The 19,488-nt window shown below is 32.9% G+C and overlaps 1 protein-coding gene across 2 annotated transcripts in view; it reads left to right on the top strand.

Annotated features, from left to right (window-relative positions):
- Nucleotides 1–19,488, top strand: part of LOC137823480 (ARM repeat superfamily protein) — a 31,505-nt gene that overhangs the window by 2,540 nt on the left and 9,477 nt on the right. The window contains exons 5-24 of one of the 2 annotated variants that reach the window (XM_068628642.2): nt 1–91; nt 711–793; nt 924–1,030; nt 2,157–2,309; nt 3,415–3,479; nt 4,130–4,217; nt 4,303–4,381; nt 7,707–7,815; nt 9,570–9,629; nt 11,309–11,427; nt 12,183–12,549; nt 12,619–12,794; nt 12,896–12,965; nt 13,891–14,035; nt 14,119–14,288; nt 14,594–14,941; nt 16,501–16,668; nt 16,794–17,087; nt 17,451–17,627; nt 18,915–19,178. In XM_068628642.2, the coding sequence (XP_068484743.1) occupies nt 1–91; nt 711–793; nt 924–1,030; nt 2,157–2,309; nt 3,415–3,479; nt 4,130–4,217; nt 4,303–4,381; nt 7,707–7,815; nt 9,570–9,629; nt 11,309–11,427; nt 12,183–12,549; nt 12,619–12,794; nt 12,896–12,965; nt 13,891–14,035; nt 14,119–14,288; nt 14,594–14,941; nt 16,501–16,668; nt 16,794–17,087; nt 17,451–17,627; nt 18,915–19,178 (3,133 nt within the window). Of the gene's footprint in view, nt 92–710; nt 794–923; nt 1,031–2,156; nt 2,310–3,414; nt 3,480–4,129; nt 4,218–4,302; nt 4,382–7,706; nt 7,816–8,267; nt 8,371–9,569; nt 9,630–11,308; nt 11,428–12,182; nt 12,550–12,618; nt 12,795–12,895; nt 12,966–13,890; nt 14,036–14,118; nt 14,289–14,593; nt 14,942–16,500; nt 16,669–16,793; nt 17,088–17,450; nt 17,628–18,914; nt 19,179–19,488 lie in introns of those variants that run through there. The other variant, XM_090293750.1, reaches the window with a different exon arrangement.

The following is a 19,488-nucleotide window of genomic DNA, read 5'->3' as shown; positions in this document are numbered from 1 at the left end:
TGGTGGACTCCCTCCTGGGCTTTCAGTAGTGCAAGTCAATCGTGTTACAGGGAAACAACAGTGGCAAAGTAATGAAATTTTACAAAGAAAGGTAAGATAATCATGCAATTGTTTTAATATTGTCTTGTGATGTGAAGGTCAAATAGCATATGTTGTTGATGTTGTTACTTAGTACTAAAAACTGATAACTCACTCAACTGCTATATATCATCATCCTTCACATTTATGCTCTTGCCAGAAGAAACGTAATTGAAGAATCCATCACTCAATATGATAAGATTATTTTTTAACCTTATAATTTGAAGATTGAGAGGAAATGTAGGAAGAGAAAGAAAATATTCAGAGAAAATTAGAGAGAATCAGAAATTATATTATTGTGTTGTTCTGACCATACTAATTATGTGATATTTATATACAAGTCATAATAGATGGTTGTAATACTAACAAGTGACAGCTGGAGCTAACTTTAATAATTGACATTCTGGGCTAGTAGAGCTGGCTTTATAACCAACCAACCATTAATTACTGCAACTGATAGCAACTAGATAATAACTATATTATTCTGACATATATTACCTCTTCAAATTTTCATTTAAATGCACTGGTTAACATAACATGTCAGTATGTTTGAACGCATACAAACATGTCCAATCTTGCATTTACTGAGAAAGCTACTGCAACATGTCTTATCTTGGTCTTTGTTGGTGCAGTTGGGTATTTTGAATGTCGTTCAAGTTATGGACCTTGCTCCTGAACTTGTTTATCCCTTATATGTTGCTGCCTCTGTAGATTGGTATGTTGTAGTTCCCATATTACTCAAATTTATTTATAGCACTTTCTTATAAATTTCTGACTTTATATCTTTTGGTGTTTCATTTGTGGATGATTACAATCACATCTGTTTTTTGATCAATTAACTCAAGTGAAGAGCCTGTTATTAAGAGAGGCGAGGAGCTTCTAAAGAAGAAGGCCTATGGTGCTAATTTAGATGATTTAAATCTGATCAACAGATTATTTTTGCTATTCAATGGTATGCTATTAAAGATTTTGTTAACATATTCTGAAATATGTTTTGGTCAATTATTTTTTCTTCAATTTGTTTATGATCAAATGCGAATATTTTTAAGTTTCCCCTGAATTTAAAATTTGATCCTGCGTGATCCATACATAAATTAAATATGTATGCTTGAGAGTATAATTGATTCTAATAAGGTTGTTCCTAATTTCCTATTATTTTTTACATTTCAATTAATTAATATCATGTGTCTTCTGGTAAACATTTTGTGCACATCCTTCATGTTTGAACTGTGTGCCCTGTCGGTGATCTTCAATGCTTTATTACTTTTTTTTATCAGCAATGGCTGCACCCATTTTTCATAATTAAGTGCAATTTAACACCGGATAAATGGCCTATCTATTGTTTATGCTCTTGCTTGAAGCTGTAATAAATATAAGACCTTAGTTGTCTGCCTAACAACTTATTCTATAAGTAGATTTGGTGGACCAGCCTGATTGGTTATTGTCCTGGGAACTGACCTGTAACTGGTCCAATCTCTGTTTAGATCGGGAAGGCATTTAACCTGGGGTGGTGTCATCAACCTGGCCTCTGAACTGGGTGAACCCAGTCCTTTGAGTTAGTTAGAACAACATCACAAGTATACCCAGACTATTTTTATTAAAAAAATAAATAAATTTGTAGTTAAAATAAAATTATCAATTAAATATGCAAGTTTTTTTGTATACTAACAAGTCTATCTGAAAATGTTAGAGAAAAAATTAGACAACAAGTAACTGCTTTTGTTCCATGCTATGAATTTTTTAAAACATTAATAGACTCAAGATTGTACTCCTACATTTGTTTTCTAATTTTTTAATTTACTCTAAAAATAGAAAACCTAAATGGTACAAGTATTGTGATTTTTGATCATATTAGTGGTTTTCTTCTTCCAGATCATAGCCTTTTGTGGTGTTTATATGACTTTGTTGGTAATACTAGACATTAATTGTTCGCCATTTGCTTTACTTTCATTTTCTATTTTCAGAGAGAACTCTTGTATCTTGAAAGTGAATTCAGTTTCTGCACTATTATATCTAAAACCAAATTTGGATTTTATATATTTCTTTTTGTTTGCTCTTATTATTGCTGTTGAATGTAGGTACTGTTGGAGTTGAAAATGGTGATTCAGAATCAAGAGTTAGTCCTGGGAGTCACGCTTTAAAGGCAAAATTAATGTCTATATTCTGCAGGTCTATTGCAGCAGCAAACAATTTCCCATCCACCTTGCAGTGCATTTTTGGTTGCATTTATGGTACTAGAATATCCTTTTATTTAATGATTTTGAGCTTATATTTGCTAATTAATGTTTTTTTGTTGTTTTCAAAACTTGTAGCTCTTTTGTTGCAAAGTTGATTGCTTAAGAATTGGCAAATGTAATTAAGATTTTATCATCCATGACACATGAACTATAGTAATGATACTTGTGCACTTCTATTGATAGCTTTATTGCTTCGTATATTGTTTGTATGTTTATTATACATATGAATATATTATCTTAGAGTTTGTCTGACTTTTCTTTGAGGTTGTTTGATTTTTTCTTCTATATTCTGTTACAAAAAGGGAGAGGATATAGAAAATGCAAATGGGCAAATCCTTAAGGATTGAAGTAAAAAAGTGTTGAAATAACATTTCTTTTGTGATAATATTTTTCTCTGATCAAACAATTTATCAATGATACCATGTAAACATGGATCATGCCAACAAAAGCCCCAATTTCTCGTATGTTGTTTGTATGATTATTGTACATATGAATATATTATCTTAGAATTTGTCTCACTTTTGAGGTTGTTTGATTTTTTTCTTCTTTACAAAAAAGGAGGGGATATAGAAAATGAAAATGGGCAAATCCTTAAGGATGGAAATAAAAAGTGTTGAAATATTATTTCTTTGGTGATAATATTTTTCTTTGATCAAACAATATATTCAATGATACCGTGTAAACATGGATCATGCCAACAATAGCCCCAATTTCTCTTATCTTCAAGTGTTATACCCTTAACTAAATCATGGACAGAATGCTAGTGGGGGAAAATGGAGTATAACTTTGTACTTAATTGTACACACTATACTCTTTCTTGGTAAATTTTAATAACAAATGGACATTTTTTTTAATTACAAATAAAGCTTCTTTCATATTAACGAAGTTTGTCCTCTTTTATATCATTTAAAAATTCCAACTTTCCTTTGTTTTAAACAGAGTTCTTTCATCATCAAAATAAGACAGACACACAAGAATGTGTGGCTCAATAATTGAGTTTTCTGTGCTGATTTTCGTTTGCTCTATCTTTTTTCTTCTGTTTTTGTCTTTTTGTTTTTTAATCTTTATCTTTAGTATTTAATATTCCCGAATTTAATAGGGAATGGTACAACATCAAGGTTGAAGCAATGGGGGATGGAATTTACTGTATGGGTATTTAAGCATGTAAGTGCAATGTTACTTGGCTTTTGGTTAATAAAAGTCTCTCTGCCTAATAAATGTTTAGAAAGTAGAAAGTATGGATGCAACATGGGACATGGATATGATATTGCACTAGCACAGGGATATGCCAAATTTCAAAACTATAGGATATGCTATGATTATAATAATGCAGAGTATAAACTTAATGCAAAATTAGCATTAAACAACCCAAGATGTTTTTATCAAGAAAGAGAATTGATGTTTTAAAAATGAGCATGCATAATTGCAAAAGTCATCGTAGATGTAATAAAATGCTACATTTATCTAGTTACCATGATGTTTTCATCTTTATTGGTATGAAAGTTTGAAAATAAAAGAAAAAAATTTGTAAAAATATTTTCTGACTACATATTAACATTAATACAATTTTGAAGCGTTTGTGTTTTTTTTTAAATGATTCAGTTGAATTCATTTTAAATGCCCTCCGAGACATTTTTTTAGAAATGGTTAAGTTGAAGCTCAAAATAAGCCATGAATCTGCAGTTTGAAATGAATTTTACTGTGTTGGTTGTATTTCTATATTTTGATTACCTTTTCGGAAAGTGGTTGTACTTCATTATAACTTTATTGTTCTTTTGTTTCCTCAGCATCTCTAATATCTGTAACTGGTGCAGGCAAAAATTGACCAGCTTAAGTTAATGGGTCCTGTTATTTTGAGTGGAATTATGAAGTCCCTTGACAATTATCCAAGTTCTGAAGCAGGTTTGCTTGAGACTTCAAAGTTCTTTTTAATGTTATTTGAATAACATTTATTTTGTTTTGAATTCAATTTTGAGTACCGACTCAGATGCCACTGCACGGGAGGTCAAAACTTATGCTTTTCAATCAATTGGATTGCTTGCACAGCGCATGCCTCACCTATTTAGGTTCCAACCTCTTTCTTGTGTTCATAATTTTTGCCATTTTATCATATTTACTATTCCTTTTCTATGGGTAGAGTAGAATGGTGGAGGACACTTTAAATATAGTAATGGACAATATATAATATATTTTTAGGAAGGTTAATCATGTAGACTGTAGCTCTCACTCATGCCTCCAGAAGAGATTGATGGTTGTGCCACTTAATCGTGTCCATGTAACATACTAAAATAAATCATGACAATAAGTTCAGCCCTTTGCCTGAACCTCTTCCTTCAAATAGTTTACTCTGATCTCATGGTATGAAGGTTGGTTAAATCCTGGGCCATGTTTTAAATCTGAATCAAGCATTCTCCTAATGCTTTGCTACTTACCACTTTAAAAGGCATTTCATTTTCATAGAAAAACTGTGGAACGTCTTTAAAAGCAGTTTCTCTATGATCCTTCTTAAATAATTGATTAATTGTGGCATATGAGCTAATTCCCATCTTCTTAAAAATATTTTTGAGTGCTGCCCATATCCTCCCTTTAAGTTCTCTTTCTTTTTCTGTTTGTGCATCATCATCCTCAACATCAAAGCTTGTGTTCATTAATCTCTGTTGCAGACCTTCAACAATTTCAAACATCTTTTTTTTTTCACTTCTTCAGTCAGTCACACTTTTGCAAGCACCTACTACATCCTTGAGTTCTAAGCCATGTGGTGCTTCAAGCGATAAACCCCTCCAGTTAAGACCTTTTCACAGTATTTGCTTTTGAAATTTCCTAGTATCACCATGAGCACTGACAGCTGTAGAATGAATTTGGCTGAAGGTGGATTAGAAGTTGTGTTGATGATGCAACAAAGTATAAATTATGAGGGGGTGGAAACGAAAATGGAGACCTGAGAACACAGAAAACAGAGGTAAAAGTGATGAGTGAAAACGGAGTGTTTGAGTCAAAAGAGATGAGTGAAACAGAGGGGTCGTGTGAGAGCAGAGAAGACTGGTAAAGCACACACCTGAGGTTGAGGGAGGTTCAAAATGTTTGCTGAGCAGAAAAATGTGTGTTGTCTGTGCTGTTTGCTTAGCACAGAAGAGAAGCTAATGCTCTTGAGCAGTTGAAGTCTTGAGGAGTCTAGGGAGAAGAACTTTTTGTGCAAAAATGACATCATCCATGGGTCGTTTAAGAAACTGTAGAACAAGCATGTCTTTTCATTTGATTAGGTTTTTTATAACCATTATTGGGCTTGAGTTTTGCTCAAAACCCATTTTTAATATATAAAGCCTGGATATTTTTATGTGCTGACAATTCTTGCATGATTCCACCACTTTTATGATCTATCTGCTGATCCCGTTGATTCTAATGTTTCATGATTTCACATGACATGGTTGTGGATGGCTAATTTGTGGAATCATGCGATTCCATGAGTTTGCTTGCAATATTGCCTTTCTTGGTTCTATGGATTAATGCTGTTATGAAGAACTGAAGACAATATCCATATTACTTTACAAAAGATGAGAAAAGCATCTAAAATTGAGAAAAATGAAAGCAATTTAAAGTGTAAGTGAAGAGGTTGGGTATTGTAGGGAAAGCTTTTCGGATGGAAAGAAAATGAAGAAAGAGAAAGCTTTGTAGAGAAAGTGAGTTGGAATTTGACGTAGAGTAAAAATGAGTGGGATATGAAAGCAACTTCTCACTGTTAGCTCATTGGATTTTTTATCAAAAGCGGGGATTAAATGCTTAAAGTTATGCATAATAGCAAGATAATAATGGCTTTGGGTGCTTTCGAGTGAAGTAATTCATCCAGTTGGTAACTTAGTTCCTCCATAATTTATTATTTCATTCTTTTAATATGTTTCAAAATCTAACTTATCATCAGATTTTTTTTTCTACAATTTATGTGATCCTTATTTACCTGACACCAATGTTGTCAAACTTGAGGGTCGTAGGAGGATTGAAAGGGAGATGAAAGATTGTAACTTGACTCGTAATAGCAATGAATATATAAATGATTATATTTACAGACTTTTGCATGCATTAAAAATAATAAAGACAAGAAAAATAACTCAATAAATCATAAATATTACAATCCAATTCATAACAAGTAAAAATAGGTTCATATATCGTAATACTTTCTCAGTATTTACACTTCACATTCTTTCTTTCCCATCACTTGAATCAGTCCTTGTTCCAATACCACTTCCTCTTCTAGCAACATAACTTGAACCACCTTTATTTGATGCCATTATTGTCCTACAAATTCCAAGCAGAACAAAACACTATCTAAATGATAGCAAGAAGAAAGGAAATATTAAGAAGAAAACTTACAGAACACAATAGAGTGGGAGAAGAAGGGAATGATCAACAACTATGATGGCACCACGGACGATGTTGATGCAAGAGTCAAAGATGGTGAAGTGAACCTTGTTGATGAGGAAGCAAGCGTTGGCAACTACAATGTGAGTGTTGTGCGCCCATGGTAATGGTAGTGCTGTCAATGATGAGTGCAGTCGAGTAGAGTTGTTTGGTTCTTATTTGTGATTGGGAACCCTCGAGAAAGGACCATTTTTTTTTTAAATTAGGTCATCATAAACCTGACTTAAAAAAGGCCAACTGCATGAGTTGTGTAACTAGAACCCCAGGCTGCACAGACGAATTGACATGGTGCACAATCTGCCAATTTCATTTTGGTAGCCCATGCGTGCAAGCTTGCTGCCGTCTCCCTTTCTTGCTGGATTATGAGTTTGTGAGTATAAAAAATTTGGCAACATTGGCTGGCACCAACTTAAAAAATATCTAAGTACCAAATGCTCAGGTCACCTGAGAGAGGCCTAAAAGGCATTACAAGGGAAAAAAGTTCAATGGCCATGGGTCAAGACCATATAGTTATAGGTATACTTGAGGCAATAGAGCACTCGGGCGGGTCAAGGAAAGGACTGCACGTCAGGGGAGTTCTCAGCTTAATATTACCTGTGCTATATCTTGGATGTGTGATATGGTGGGACTGTCTTTTGTTTGTGTGAGACACAATAGAATTACTAATTCTCATTGTTGTAGAGTTGTAGGCATCAAAAGGCTCTTTCTTCTTATGTGTGTATTACATTATGGGATAGAGTTTTCTTCTTTCTATCCTTTGGACTGGGATTGGATAGCTCTGCAGTTAATTCTTTCTTTATTAACCTTTTAAATTTGCACGGTTTTATGATGGTTTGCTATTGCTTTTTTTTTTTAAAATTTTTTTATGTATTTCTCTTTTTTAAGGTAACAAATAATTCTTTTCTAAAAAGAGAATTGCCTTGAGCTAGGTCATCTGTGATGTCTACTTAGTTACTAAGCTGCTCCCTGTTCTGCCAGGGAAAAGATTGATATGGCTGCTCGTCTTTTTCACGCCTTGAAAGATGAATCTCAGTCTCTTCGATTTGTTGTTCAAGAGGCAACTATATCTCTTGCTTCAGCATACAAAGTATGTATCTTTCTGCTATTTAGGTGAATCTATTTTTGTATGAATGTTCTTCTCAGTCACATAAATTGTATTACAGCTGATGTGAAAGTTAAACTAGTTTGTCAAGTATAGTCACACAGCTAATGCTTACCTCACTTGCATATATGATACAGGATGCATCATATTGTGGCTTGTCTCTTTAGAAATTTTGAAAAAATTATACAATTGAACAAATGCATTGCTTAGTGTACAATTGCTATTCGTACCTTCATAAGTCTATGCTATAAGAAAATTATTATAAGCCATTGGACGTCCAAAGTTGAGCCAAAGCTTAGCTGCCTTTATATTCAACATAATTAATCTCTTTTAGAGGAAAATATTCCATGATTCCTTTTGATCATTATATGTTAATTTAGAAATAATACAAGAGATTGGAGAGTTATGATGAACCAATGAACTTTTGTTTTAGGTAGGGGTGAACATGGATTATCAACCTGACTCGATCTGAATCTTAATAAGTTGGTTTGACCAAACTCGTTTGAATTTCAAAAGAAGAAACTGAACAAATCAAGTCGGGTAATAAGTTTATTTTTTGTTTGCAAACCAGAGCAATGACCCCCAACTTATTCAAGTACATATTTTATTCAGTATGAAACAGTAGTGAATGAGTGCTATCGTGTTTTGTTTCAGTTCTTAGCATGCCTAACACTGGAAGCAAACCTAGGTGTTTTCTTCTCTGACCATAATCAGCTCCAGACAATTGACAATGACCAAACCACACTTCAATTTCCAAAGCCACTGCACATAGTGCCCCTTACTCCCCAACAAATCCACTATCACCACCATTAATGTTGAGAATTAGAAGGTCAACAAGTTTGAAGGCTACATAGTTCAAAGACTTGATGGGGCTTCCATTTTCAGATTCAATGTGCCATTGTTAATTTCTTTTCTTTCATAGTTTCTTTCAATACCAGTTGTCAATTGATTCCATGATCCATCCATGGAAATTCCTTGACGCTGTTTATTAGAATACAATACAGATGCTGCTAATTTTTTTATCAATTTCCATTTTGTCTCTGTTCTGTGAATCTGTTTGATCCTCTCTCTCATTTCCCCATTTTTCTGATGATGGATAACCAAAGACCAAATTTGGCTTGACCCAATGTAACCGAGTTGAGTCAATTTGGGCTGTGACTGAAAAAGGCAACTAGCCAAACTGACTTGACTCAATCTTCGTAACTGTTCTGTATGGTTTGAGCCCAAACTGACCCATGTTCACCCTTATTTTTAGGTATTGTTTGCTTTTAGTTTTGATCTGAATGGTTTCCTTGTCCTTTATAACATTTTCGTTAGAATCTTTTTTACACAACTATAATTAAATAATGTTAACAACAATCATCTCAATTTACTGATATTTCTGTATTGTTTCTTGTACTAGTTCTTCAAGGATGTATGAAGCATATTACTTCGAAAAATTGTAACTTATTAAACTAGTAAAGCTATACAGTTAATTAATGGTTGCATTCGTGTGATTTTGTTGTACTGAATTCTTTTATTTCATAAAATTAGAGTAGAAACTCAATTTTCCTGGACTCTGTTTTATGGGCTATATTGTTGAACTTTTTTACCAACAAGACTTTAGGTTTTGGTATAAAAATATAATTGTGGACTCTTTTTTCAAACCTCTTATCATGCTCTTACTTTTGGACTTTTTTTGGTATATCTCTTATGCTCTTACTTTTTATTCGCTGTACTTTTTATCTCTTGTGTATCAGGGAGCCCCATTAGCTGTGTTACAAGATTTGGAGACACTTCTGCTAAAAAATTCTCAAGTGGTATGACAAAACATACTGACTTTTCCCCTTATCTAGGATGTTATATATATATATATATTATTTGTTTCTGTTATGTTGGAAATTACATGATAATAAACATACTCCACTTTACTAGCTGCCTAGGTTATTGTAACTTCGGGAATTGAGTAAGATTATTTTTATTGTAAATTGCTTTTATTATTTTCCTGTGTATTATTTTGCTCATATGTCCCTAGGCTGAGTGTGTTCCAACTTTCAATCCTGCAATTTTAGTCAAATATTCTCCTAAAATATTAAGTCCTTAAAATCTTGAGTTCCTTCTTCAAATATTAAGAAATTGGAATGACAGACTAGTAGTTCGTCAAAAGTTTATAATATGATCTATGTAGATAAAAAGTGAAACAGAATCCATCCTAATAAAGTAGGTAATTGTGAAATTAGCTCCCGGAATAAATCCCTTGATCTAAGGGATTGTGGGTTGACTTTCCTAATAATGATATTTACAGTTCAAAACACAGACATGCATACACTTTGAGAGAGAGATCATACAATGATACGGTACATGGATGGTTTAGACTGAATTCAGTAAAACAAATCCTGCCATCCATGTAAAGTTGTGTGATCAAGAATTGTTGTTCTTGTTATAAAAATTGAGATGGTTGATCTGCTCCCTGTAAAAGAAGTCAATTGTAAATGATTTTCTCTCGAAATAATGAAATATAATTTTTTAGATGTTAGAGGTCTAATGGCCTCCATTTGGAGTTTTGGGTATGGTCTCTGTCTTACACATTATCCATTTTATAAGTTTTATGGTTTTCTTTTATTCTATTTTTTCTCCAAAGTATCTTACCTTAGCAAAAACTTTTTTGTCTTGTGTATTTTCTCATTTATTGTCCCATATAAAATTCTTTTAATATGACAATATTTGGGAAGAGGTTTCAAAGTGGCACTGACCCATTCATTGCTACCATTTGGACCTGTGAGCATGAACCATTACATTTTAATAAGACCTACACAAATTTGGTACTTGATATTTTTGTTATTGTAAGGAGACAACTGAATGGTGTTTTTTTTTTTTACATTGGTCAACATTAGTTACGATGGAATGGACTTTTTGATACTTTATATGGCATTCTAACCTATGCTGTATTTGGTTGGAGTGAGAGTTCACTCTTTTGAAAGAGGTTGTTTCAATAGCTTCTCTTTGGTGAACTTTGTACGGCTTCTTACAGGGCTCATTTCATGAGGCAATCAGAAGAACATAGAACTTTTAATTTTATTATTATATTTTTTTTAAGGAAAGATTTTATTAAGATAGAGAAGGAAGATACAGAAAGAGGATAAGGAATCTTCAAGAACTAAAGATGATACAACAAAAGGAAACAAGTTAAGTAACAATCACAAAAATACCAATCTCTGTGGAGATCTAACAAAGGGGACACCCCTCAAAGACCAGGAGCAGAACATCATAATGGAGCTAGAAAAAATACTAGATGGCAAATGAACTGAATACAAAATTTCTTTCCTGAGAAGATTCTTTCATTCAACCAAATACACTGCCGCCAGAGAACACTATGTAGCTTTTTGGCATCTTTACTTTAATCAAATCCTCTGAAATTAGTGCTATTATAATATCCTATCTAATTAAAAACTCAGCAGACACATGGTTTGAACCGTAACATGCTGCTTGGTGATGTCAGGAGGAAAGTGAAGTGCGTTTTTGTGCTGTTAGATGGGCAACATCTTTGTTTGATCTTCAACATTGTCCAAGTCGATTTATTTGTATGCTTGGAGCAGCAGATGCTAAATTAGACATCAGGTAATTACAAATTCCTTTAGTGATGATCTGACATGCTATAAAGTATGTATTCTTCTAAAAAGGGGATTTCTACTACAAATATTTCGAGGGAATGTTTAGCTTTGCATTTTTTGTTTTGTTTTCCTTTTACATTGGAGATATCCTCCGAACGGATTTTCTTCTTTCATCAGTAAAATAGGAAAAAACCCTCTAAGCCTGTTATTGTGCATATTTGTTTAAAAAAGGAGGTGCAATTACAAAATGAACACTTAATTACATGTTTATTTTGATATTGTTTGAAGTGATTGTTTGTGCCTCTTGTCAAATGTCATAATTTTTATAAAGCATGTATACAACATTATAATATGCACATGAAAATGTATGTTCCAAGCATGACTTTTATATTCTAGATGTAAAAGATTGCTTTGTCTGGTAGTATTTTTTTTTTCCATAACTCTGTAAAGAGAAAAGGACAAATGCATGTGTTCAATTTTAATAACCATCTATCTTGAACATGTTATGTTCTTAGATTGCACTGCTTTTTTTTAAAATCAGAGACTATGATTCTCGTAATGCTTCTTGCTGTAAACAGTTACTTTTATTCCAAACTGATGATTTTGAAACTTTATTTTTTGTATAATATGAAAAACTTGAGTTGTAATTATAACTTTATTTAGGTTCCATGGTAATTAAGTGTTGATGTTTTTTAGAATTTGAAGTCTTATATTTGGCATCATTGACTTCAAATTAGGTTTTTGTTTTGTGGTTTGAAACAGAGAAATGGCACATGAAGGTCTTTGTCTTAAAAGCGAAAGTCAAATTTCTGGTCTTATGTATCCCAAGTTGGGCATGATGCTGGATTACATTCTTCGACAACAGCCAAAGTTGTTGGAGTCCAGTGAAACTAGAGAACAAAACCTTGTTTTTCCTTCAAATACATATGTGGTCATGATTAAATTTTTGTTGAAGTGCTTCGAGTCAGAGTTGGAGCAGAACAAATACTTAGAAGGATCATCCGAAATTATGTCATCAGTGAAGACATTCTGTTCAATCCTGGAGCATTCTATGTCATTTGAAGGCTCTGTTGAGTTGCATGTCAATGCTTCCAAGGCATTGCTTATAATTGGATCACATATGCCAGAGGTCAGTTATTATTAAAGTATTTTGATTGCTTTCTTCATTGTGTTCCATCTGACATATTTATTGTTATAGGTGTTAGCCTCACATTTTGCCCAAAAGGTTTCGTGGCTTAAGAAACTACTAAGTCATGTGGATTTAGAGACTCGTGAATCCATTGCACGTATACTTGGTATTGTGTCTTCTGCTCTTTCAATCCCTGATGTTATTTCTGAATTGACTTCCTTATTCAGCCAAACACTCAAGTCAAGGTTTGTTTACTGGTGGAACTAAATTATTTTAGCTCACTTTCTCAGAATTGCTGCTTTTTCCCTGTTTGATATATGCTCACGCTGAATTAATTTATTGACAGGTTTGAAACTCAGCATGGCGCTCTTTGTGCAATAGGATATGTAACTGCGAATTATTTATCTAGAACACCTGTAAGTATAATTTTACTTCACATTTTTAATTACTAACAATGTTTGGGGGATGTATTCAATTGAGATTTACAAGACTAAAAAAGAATCATCTTGTATTTAAAATTATACAATTTCAATGGATTATTTTGTTGACTGGATTTATATGGATTTTCTGTGATTTTTTAATTGTATTTATAAATATGGTTCTCATGAAACAATCTCATCCAAATATGTAAGACTTTTCTACTTCATTTCAAACTTTTCTCAATATCAATAGTGATGAGTAGAGTAATCTCTTCTAATTTTTAATGTTTTTTGGTCCAAGTAATTGTTTTCTGCAAATGTTATGGGTTATTGCTATTATTATTATGTATGATTGTTCAATCAATGAAAACAAGGGTTTTCTGTTTTCTGATTTGGCTTTTATATGTGATGTTGTTCTTTTGTTCACTGAATTTTTAAACATTTTCCTTTAACCATGATTGTTTTTCAGCAACATGGTCCACTTGTTTATGGTCAACGAGTTGAAAATATAGCTATTAAGAATTCTATGGAAAGCAACAAACAAGAAGGAAATGGTGACATGCTAGTGTTCATTTTTTCATAAACTGTTGATATAATTGTCAATTTTCCTTAAAAAATCATTACATTCTTACCAAATCTTTTAAATTCTACTGGACTTTTTTTATGTGAAAAAGTCTTGAAATCCCAATTGAATACACCTCTTTAAGATTTTATACTAATGATTTAACACAGTTTCTTAGAATGCTAGTTTTATGAGTATGAGTATGTGCAATTGTGATTTGATCTTGATCAACATGCTCAAAGTTGCCTGTTCTAAAATTTACTATTATCCACTGAAACTGAAATCATAATTGTTGCACATAACGTCATTGCTTTGGTTATAAATATGTTTATACTTATTGTACATGCATAATCTTGGCAGATGCCAGAAATACTTCTCCAGGATACACTTAGATGTCTGGTTAACGTGGTTAATTCAGAAACTTCTGCACTAGCTGCAACTGCAATGCAAGCACTGGGTCATATAGGACTACGTATTTCATTACCCCCACTTCATTCTAATTCAGGTAAATTCAAGTTTAAAAATCTGATGAACTTGTTTTGATTTTATTTGTTGAGCTATCATAAGGGTGTCTGGTTAACTCTGCAGATGGAATTCTAATTATGTTATCTGATAAATTGAACAAGCTTCTCTTGGATCATGATATGAAAGCAATACAGAAGATTGTTATATCTATTGGACATATATGTGTAAAAGAAACATCATCTACTCAGCTTGATATGGCACTAAATTTGATTTTCAGTCTCTGTCGATCTAAGGTATTACATTTTTTCCCCTTGTTTTTTTATATGATGTGCTTATTTTGGGCGACTCGTGTTGGATTGATGTTACTTTGATGCTCCTTTTTTTGTTTTCTTTCTCTAATTTTTGCTCTATTGTTTTTTTCCTTTTATGTTGTGGAAAAGTTAGATTTTGGTTTCTGGGATGCCTTAATCTTGATTGCAAACAGTTTGATGTTATTTTCTTCTTTTTCTTTTTGAGCTAAAAGGAACACTAATAGTATTTTGTCCATTATAAGTTGCAGCCGTTAAAAAGTGTTACATTGGTTTAACTAAATTTTCAGGTTGAGGATATTCTCTTTGCTGCAGGGGAGGCCCTTTCTTTTTTGTGGGGTGGTGTTCCTTTCAATGCTGATATTATTCTTCAGACAAACTATACTTCACTGTCAATGGCTTCAAATTTTTTGATGGGAGATTTGACTTCTGTGGCTAAGCAGAATTCTAATGAACAAAGTGAATATAGTGGAGATTATCATGCTAATGTGAGAGATGCAATTACCAAAAAGCTCTTTGATGTTCTTTTGTATAGTAGCAGGAAAGAAGAGAGATGTGCTGGAACTGTTTGGCTTGTTTCACTTATAAAGTACTGCAGCCATCATCCTACTATTCAGCAAATGCTTCCAGAAATTCAGGTTTTTCATTAACAAAACAAATTTTCTATTTTTTTTCTTCCTATCTCTATAGTAACCTGTGAAACTTCACTTATAATATTGTATTGTTTTCGATGGTTATATGGGGAGAGATATAAATAGAGATTTGTTTTTCTTCAATTTAAAGATATCTCTGATGGTTACAGTTATATAGTTCTCCCCATATTTGGGTTTCCTGTGTATATTTAAAAAGGAAAAGGGAAATTCCAGAAAGCAGTTAGTGTGATATATGGATTGGAAGACAGCCCTTCGTTGTTGTAATTTTATTTTTGTTTTGTTCAAACTTGTTGAATATTGTTATGTCCTATGAGTTCTTTCAGAATTTTTTCTGGACTCCAGTTTATAACCTTTCATACCCAAGGAGGAGTCATGGTCTAACATAATATCATTACTGAAATTCCTTCAGTTTGCCTATTCTTTGGGTGCTAATAGTTTTTAATTTGGAAGTGCTTCCCTGTGTCAGATATTAAATGCATCCCATTTATCACAACTGGAGTAGTTTGATAGTTGATATTGGGTGTTTTTAATTTCAATTGGAAGTGGTTTTTTATTAGGCCAGTTGTTCTTCTTAAGACAAACTTTTGGTTACCTGAAGTGGATCTGTGGCTCTTTCTCTCATTTTGGAGGAAAAGCCTAACTCCTAATATCGAGATCATAGGGGTGTAATGTAAGGAAATGAGTTAATGTGGTTGTTGATGGATGCTGTCATGACTCATGAGAACGGGATCTCCTATGATACAAATGAAGGTTTGCATGTGAATACTGCAGATTAAACTGCTATTCCCCTGAAGTTTTCATTGTTAGTGTGGTGGTTTGAACATGGAAAGGTTTGTTATACAGCTTATATTTTTGGAGCTCACATGCTTGTTTTGGTCAGTGTATTGGGTTTAGAAACAGTTAACCGTCCTCTATCCTGTGGACCTAATAAATCAAAGTTATAACTGGTCAAACTTTATGTTTGTCCAGCCAGGCAACTGACAGAACTATGTGCAGTTTGCAAAATGACTTTAACTAGTTCTTACCTACATTTATTCCTCAATTAGAAGCTTTGTAATAATTAGGTTCTGACCTAGGTTTCCAAAAGTGAAATGCAGGGCATAATTCTATAGGACATGATGTCTGTTTTAATAAAGCTAACAGAGAATATGCTTATATAATTGTATGCTGGGCTGAGGTTCTTCCATGTTAGCATTCTAATAAATTGTTGTAATTGTTACGATGGAGCTTTTCTTGTTGTGAAACCACGACTTATCTTGTAACATGATATTCCTACAATTTGTTTTGGTTAATGGTTTGTTTAGTCTGAGAAAAATGGGTTACCTTTGGTTTAATTTCCAACTTTTAAATCCACGAGTTTTCGTCTTTGTATTTATTACTTTGCAGAAAAAAAGTCTTAAAAGTCAGGCACTAAAAAGATGGTTCATTTTTCAGGGACTAGAAACACCATTAACCCATTTATTTTGTTCTTGGCTGTGTCTATTTTTTTAGCAGAATCCTGTAACTTGTGATGTTGGATTTACAATTATAATGTAAATATGCAGGAGGCTTTTTCTCACCTTCTTGGTGAGCAAAATGAACTCACACAAGAGTTGGCTTCTCAAGGCATGAGTATTGTGTATGACATTGGTGATGAATCAATGAAAAAGAATTTGGTGAATGCACTTGTGATTACATTGACTGGGTCAGGGAAACGGAAAAGAGCTGTCAAAGTAAGTTGGTAGTAATCTAGTATTTTTTAAAAATTGTCTTATGTGGAATAAGGCTTGGTAATTTATTGTTTTTTGCTCCCTTTAATTTTTTGTTTGAATTACATTCCTGAAGTTTTTTTGTGCAGCTTGTTGAAGATACTGAAGTATTTATGGATGGAACTCTCGGTGAAAGTGCTAGTGGAGGAAAACTGAGCACTTATAAGGAGTTGTGTAACTTAGCAAATGAGATGGGACAACCGGACTTGATATATAAGTTCATGGATTTAGCAAATTATCAAGCTTCTCTGAATTCAAAGAGGGGTGCTGCTTTTGGCTTTTCTAAAATAGCAAAACAATCAGGGGATATTCTTAAGCCATATTTACGTTCTTTAATTCCAAGGCTTGTACGCTACCAATATGATCCTGACAAAAATGTGCAGGTAAGTTCCATTTATAATCTGGTAAGCGTGGTATTCAATCTAATCCTTACCAAGAGATTTCCAGTTGAATCCAGAAAAGTTCTTTACCTAGTTTTAATCTATGATAGAACATTATAGGGCTATTATATAATTAATGTCATTGTCAAACTTCAATGTAGTTTTACCCTCTAAAATTTTCGGTTTGGTTCTCTATTGTGTTACTTGTAAAATTTTTCCTTTTTTTGTGCAGCTTTTCCAACCTTTTTCAGTAAAAAAAACTCATTTTTCCTTAGAATGCAATGTTATGCATGATATCCAATGAGTATACGAATTCTTATTTTCAGGCACTTATTCGATTTGGCTTTTGCATTTTTTTCTGTCCAGGATGCAATGGTACATATATGGAAGTCACTTGTGGATGATTCAAAGAAAACCATTGATGAAAATTTAGATATTATAATTGGAGATTTACTGGAACAATGTGGATCCAGGCTTTGGCGGTCGCGCGAGGCATCATGTCTTGCCCTTACAGACATTATTCAAGGACGAAAATTTTATGAGGTCATTAAGATTATTTATATTTTTCTTGAGTTTAAAAGTGTGCTTAGAGTTGTCATTGATCAATTCTAACACTGTTTCTTTTCATTCTGTATATAAAGAGAATCCTTGTTTTCGTTTGTACATTTTATCAATACAAAAGTTGCCTTTTGAGATCCTCTTCTCTCTCACTCTCTCTCTCTCTCTCTCCTCTAATACTTGGCAACAAAAACCTAAGTAACTACTGTTATGGTGAGTCATCATCTGGAAAAAGCAGGGCAAATTTTGCCATTGTGGGTTTTGTGATGTTTGTCAATGGAGAATAGTACTAGTTATTCTGGTCTTCTGTTTTTCCTTCCTACTTTTGTTGTGTTGTTTACTTGGCTTTACTCTGGTGTCAAAATATGGTTAATAAGTTTAAGTATTTTTTATTTGAAGAGATAAGAGAGCTATTTATATTTGGTGTGCTATTCCCTTTCATGAAAACTAGTGGGTGATTTGTAGTGTATTGTGCTGTTGAAAGATGTGAGTGATTTATAACGTGTTGGGCTGTTGAAGTGTGTGAGTATACTTTTAGCATTTGGGTAATTTACTTCCATTTTTTTTAATTTTAAAATATAATTAAAGATAAAATGGAAATATGAAATGTGTACACCAAAGAGGAGAATCCCCTTTATATGTCATCATAGATTAAGAAAATAAAATTAATTATGGTGGTTAGATTTAAAAATAGTGGGTGATCTGTAGTATATTGTGTTGTGCTTTATAAAGTGTGTGTGGGTAGTTTATTGCCATTTTTTCAATTTTAAAATATAATTAAGGATAAAATAGGAATATGAAATGTGTGCATCAAAGCGGAGATTCCTCATTTGATATTGTTATAGATGAATGCCTTTATTGGGTATTTACTAAAATAAGTAATTTTTATTAGTTGAAAAGTGATTCATTGAATTATGAGTTGGGTCATTAAATATAACTTTCACTTAAATAAAATAATTTTTTTGGCATTATTAATGAAAACTAACCAATTTAACTACTTTTTTATTCTTCATGAATTATATATTTGTTTCTTATATATAGGACCTGAGGTAATAATTTTGGATCCATTGGATATCCATCCATTTTGATCCGTTAAAAAATTATTTAAAAAATCTAATTCATCCATGTTTCATTTGATAAATTTATCTAATCCATTAATTTTATCATCGCTATCTACAGTTTGAGCACTGGTTGATTTTGGTATTTCTAAAGCATATCAACAGGTCTTCATTCTTTCCCTTGTGCTTTTCTTTCATCCTTCACCTCCCACAGGTTGGGAAGCATTTAAAGAGATTATGGTCTGGAGCATTTCGTGCAATGGATGACATAAAGGAAACTGTCAGAAATTCTGGAGAAAAGTTATGCCGTGCTGTAACTTCCTTGACAACAAGGCTCTGTGATGTTTCTCTAACTGACAAGTCAGATGCGCACAAAGCAATGGATATTGTTTTACCCTTTTTGCTCGCAGAAGGTATACTAAGTAAAGTTGACAGTGTCCGCAAAGCATCGATTGGAGTCGTTATGAAGCTTACAAAGGTTAGGAATGTCTTGCTTTGCCTTAGCTTTACAACTTACTTCATACAATCACTTTGCTTTTTTGTTTTTTTAACTTTCTTCCACCCGATTGTAAATTTTGTATATTCACATCAGTTGTTTCTTCAAAAAAATTCAAACTTAGTAGGATTGTATATGTTTACTTGCTCTAGTGTGTATAGTGGAATATACCACAAGACTATTTAGACATTATTTTATTCTCATCAGATATGATGTTGGTTGTTCCTTTTTTCTGCTTTGTTCATTATTCCAATGACAATACTAATAATCTTACCGATGTTTTGTTTTTTTG

Source organism: Phaseolus vulgaris, chromosome 8 (genome assembly GCF_051622355.1).
Source record: "Phaseolus vulgaris cultivar YP4 chromosome 8, ASM5162235v1, whole genome shotgun sequence".
NCBI classification, from domain to species: Eukaryota; Viridiplantae; Streptophyta; class Magnoliopsida; order Fabales; family Fabaceae; genus Phaseolus; species Phaseolus vulgaris.
This window is presented reverse-complemented; position numbering and strand designations above follow the sequence as displayed.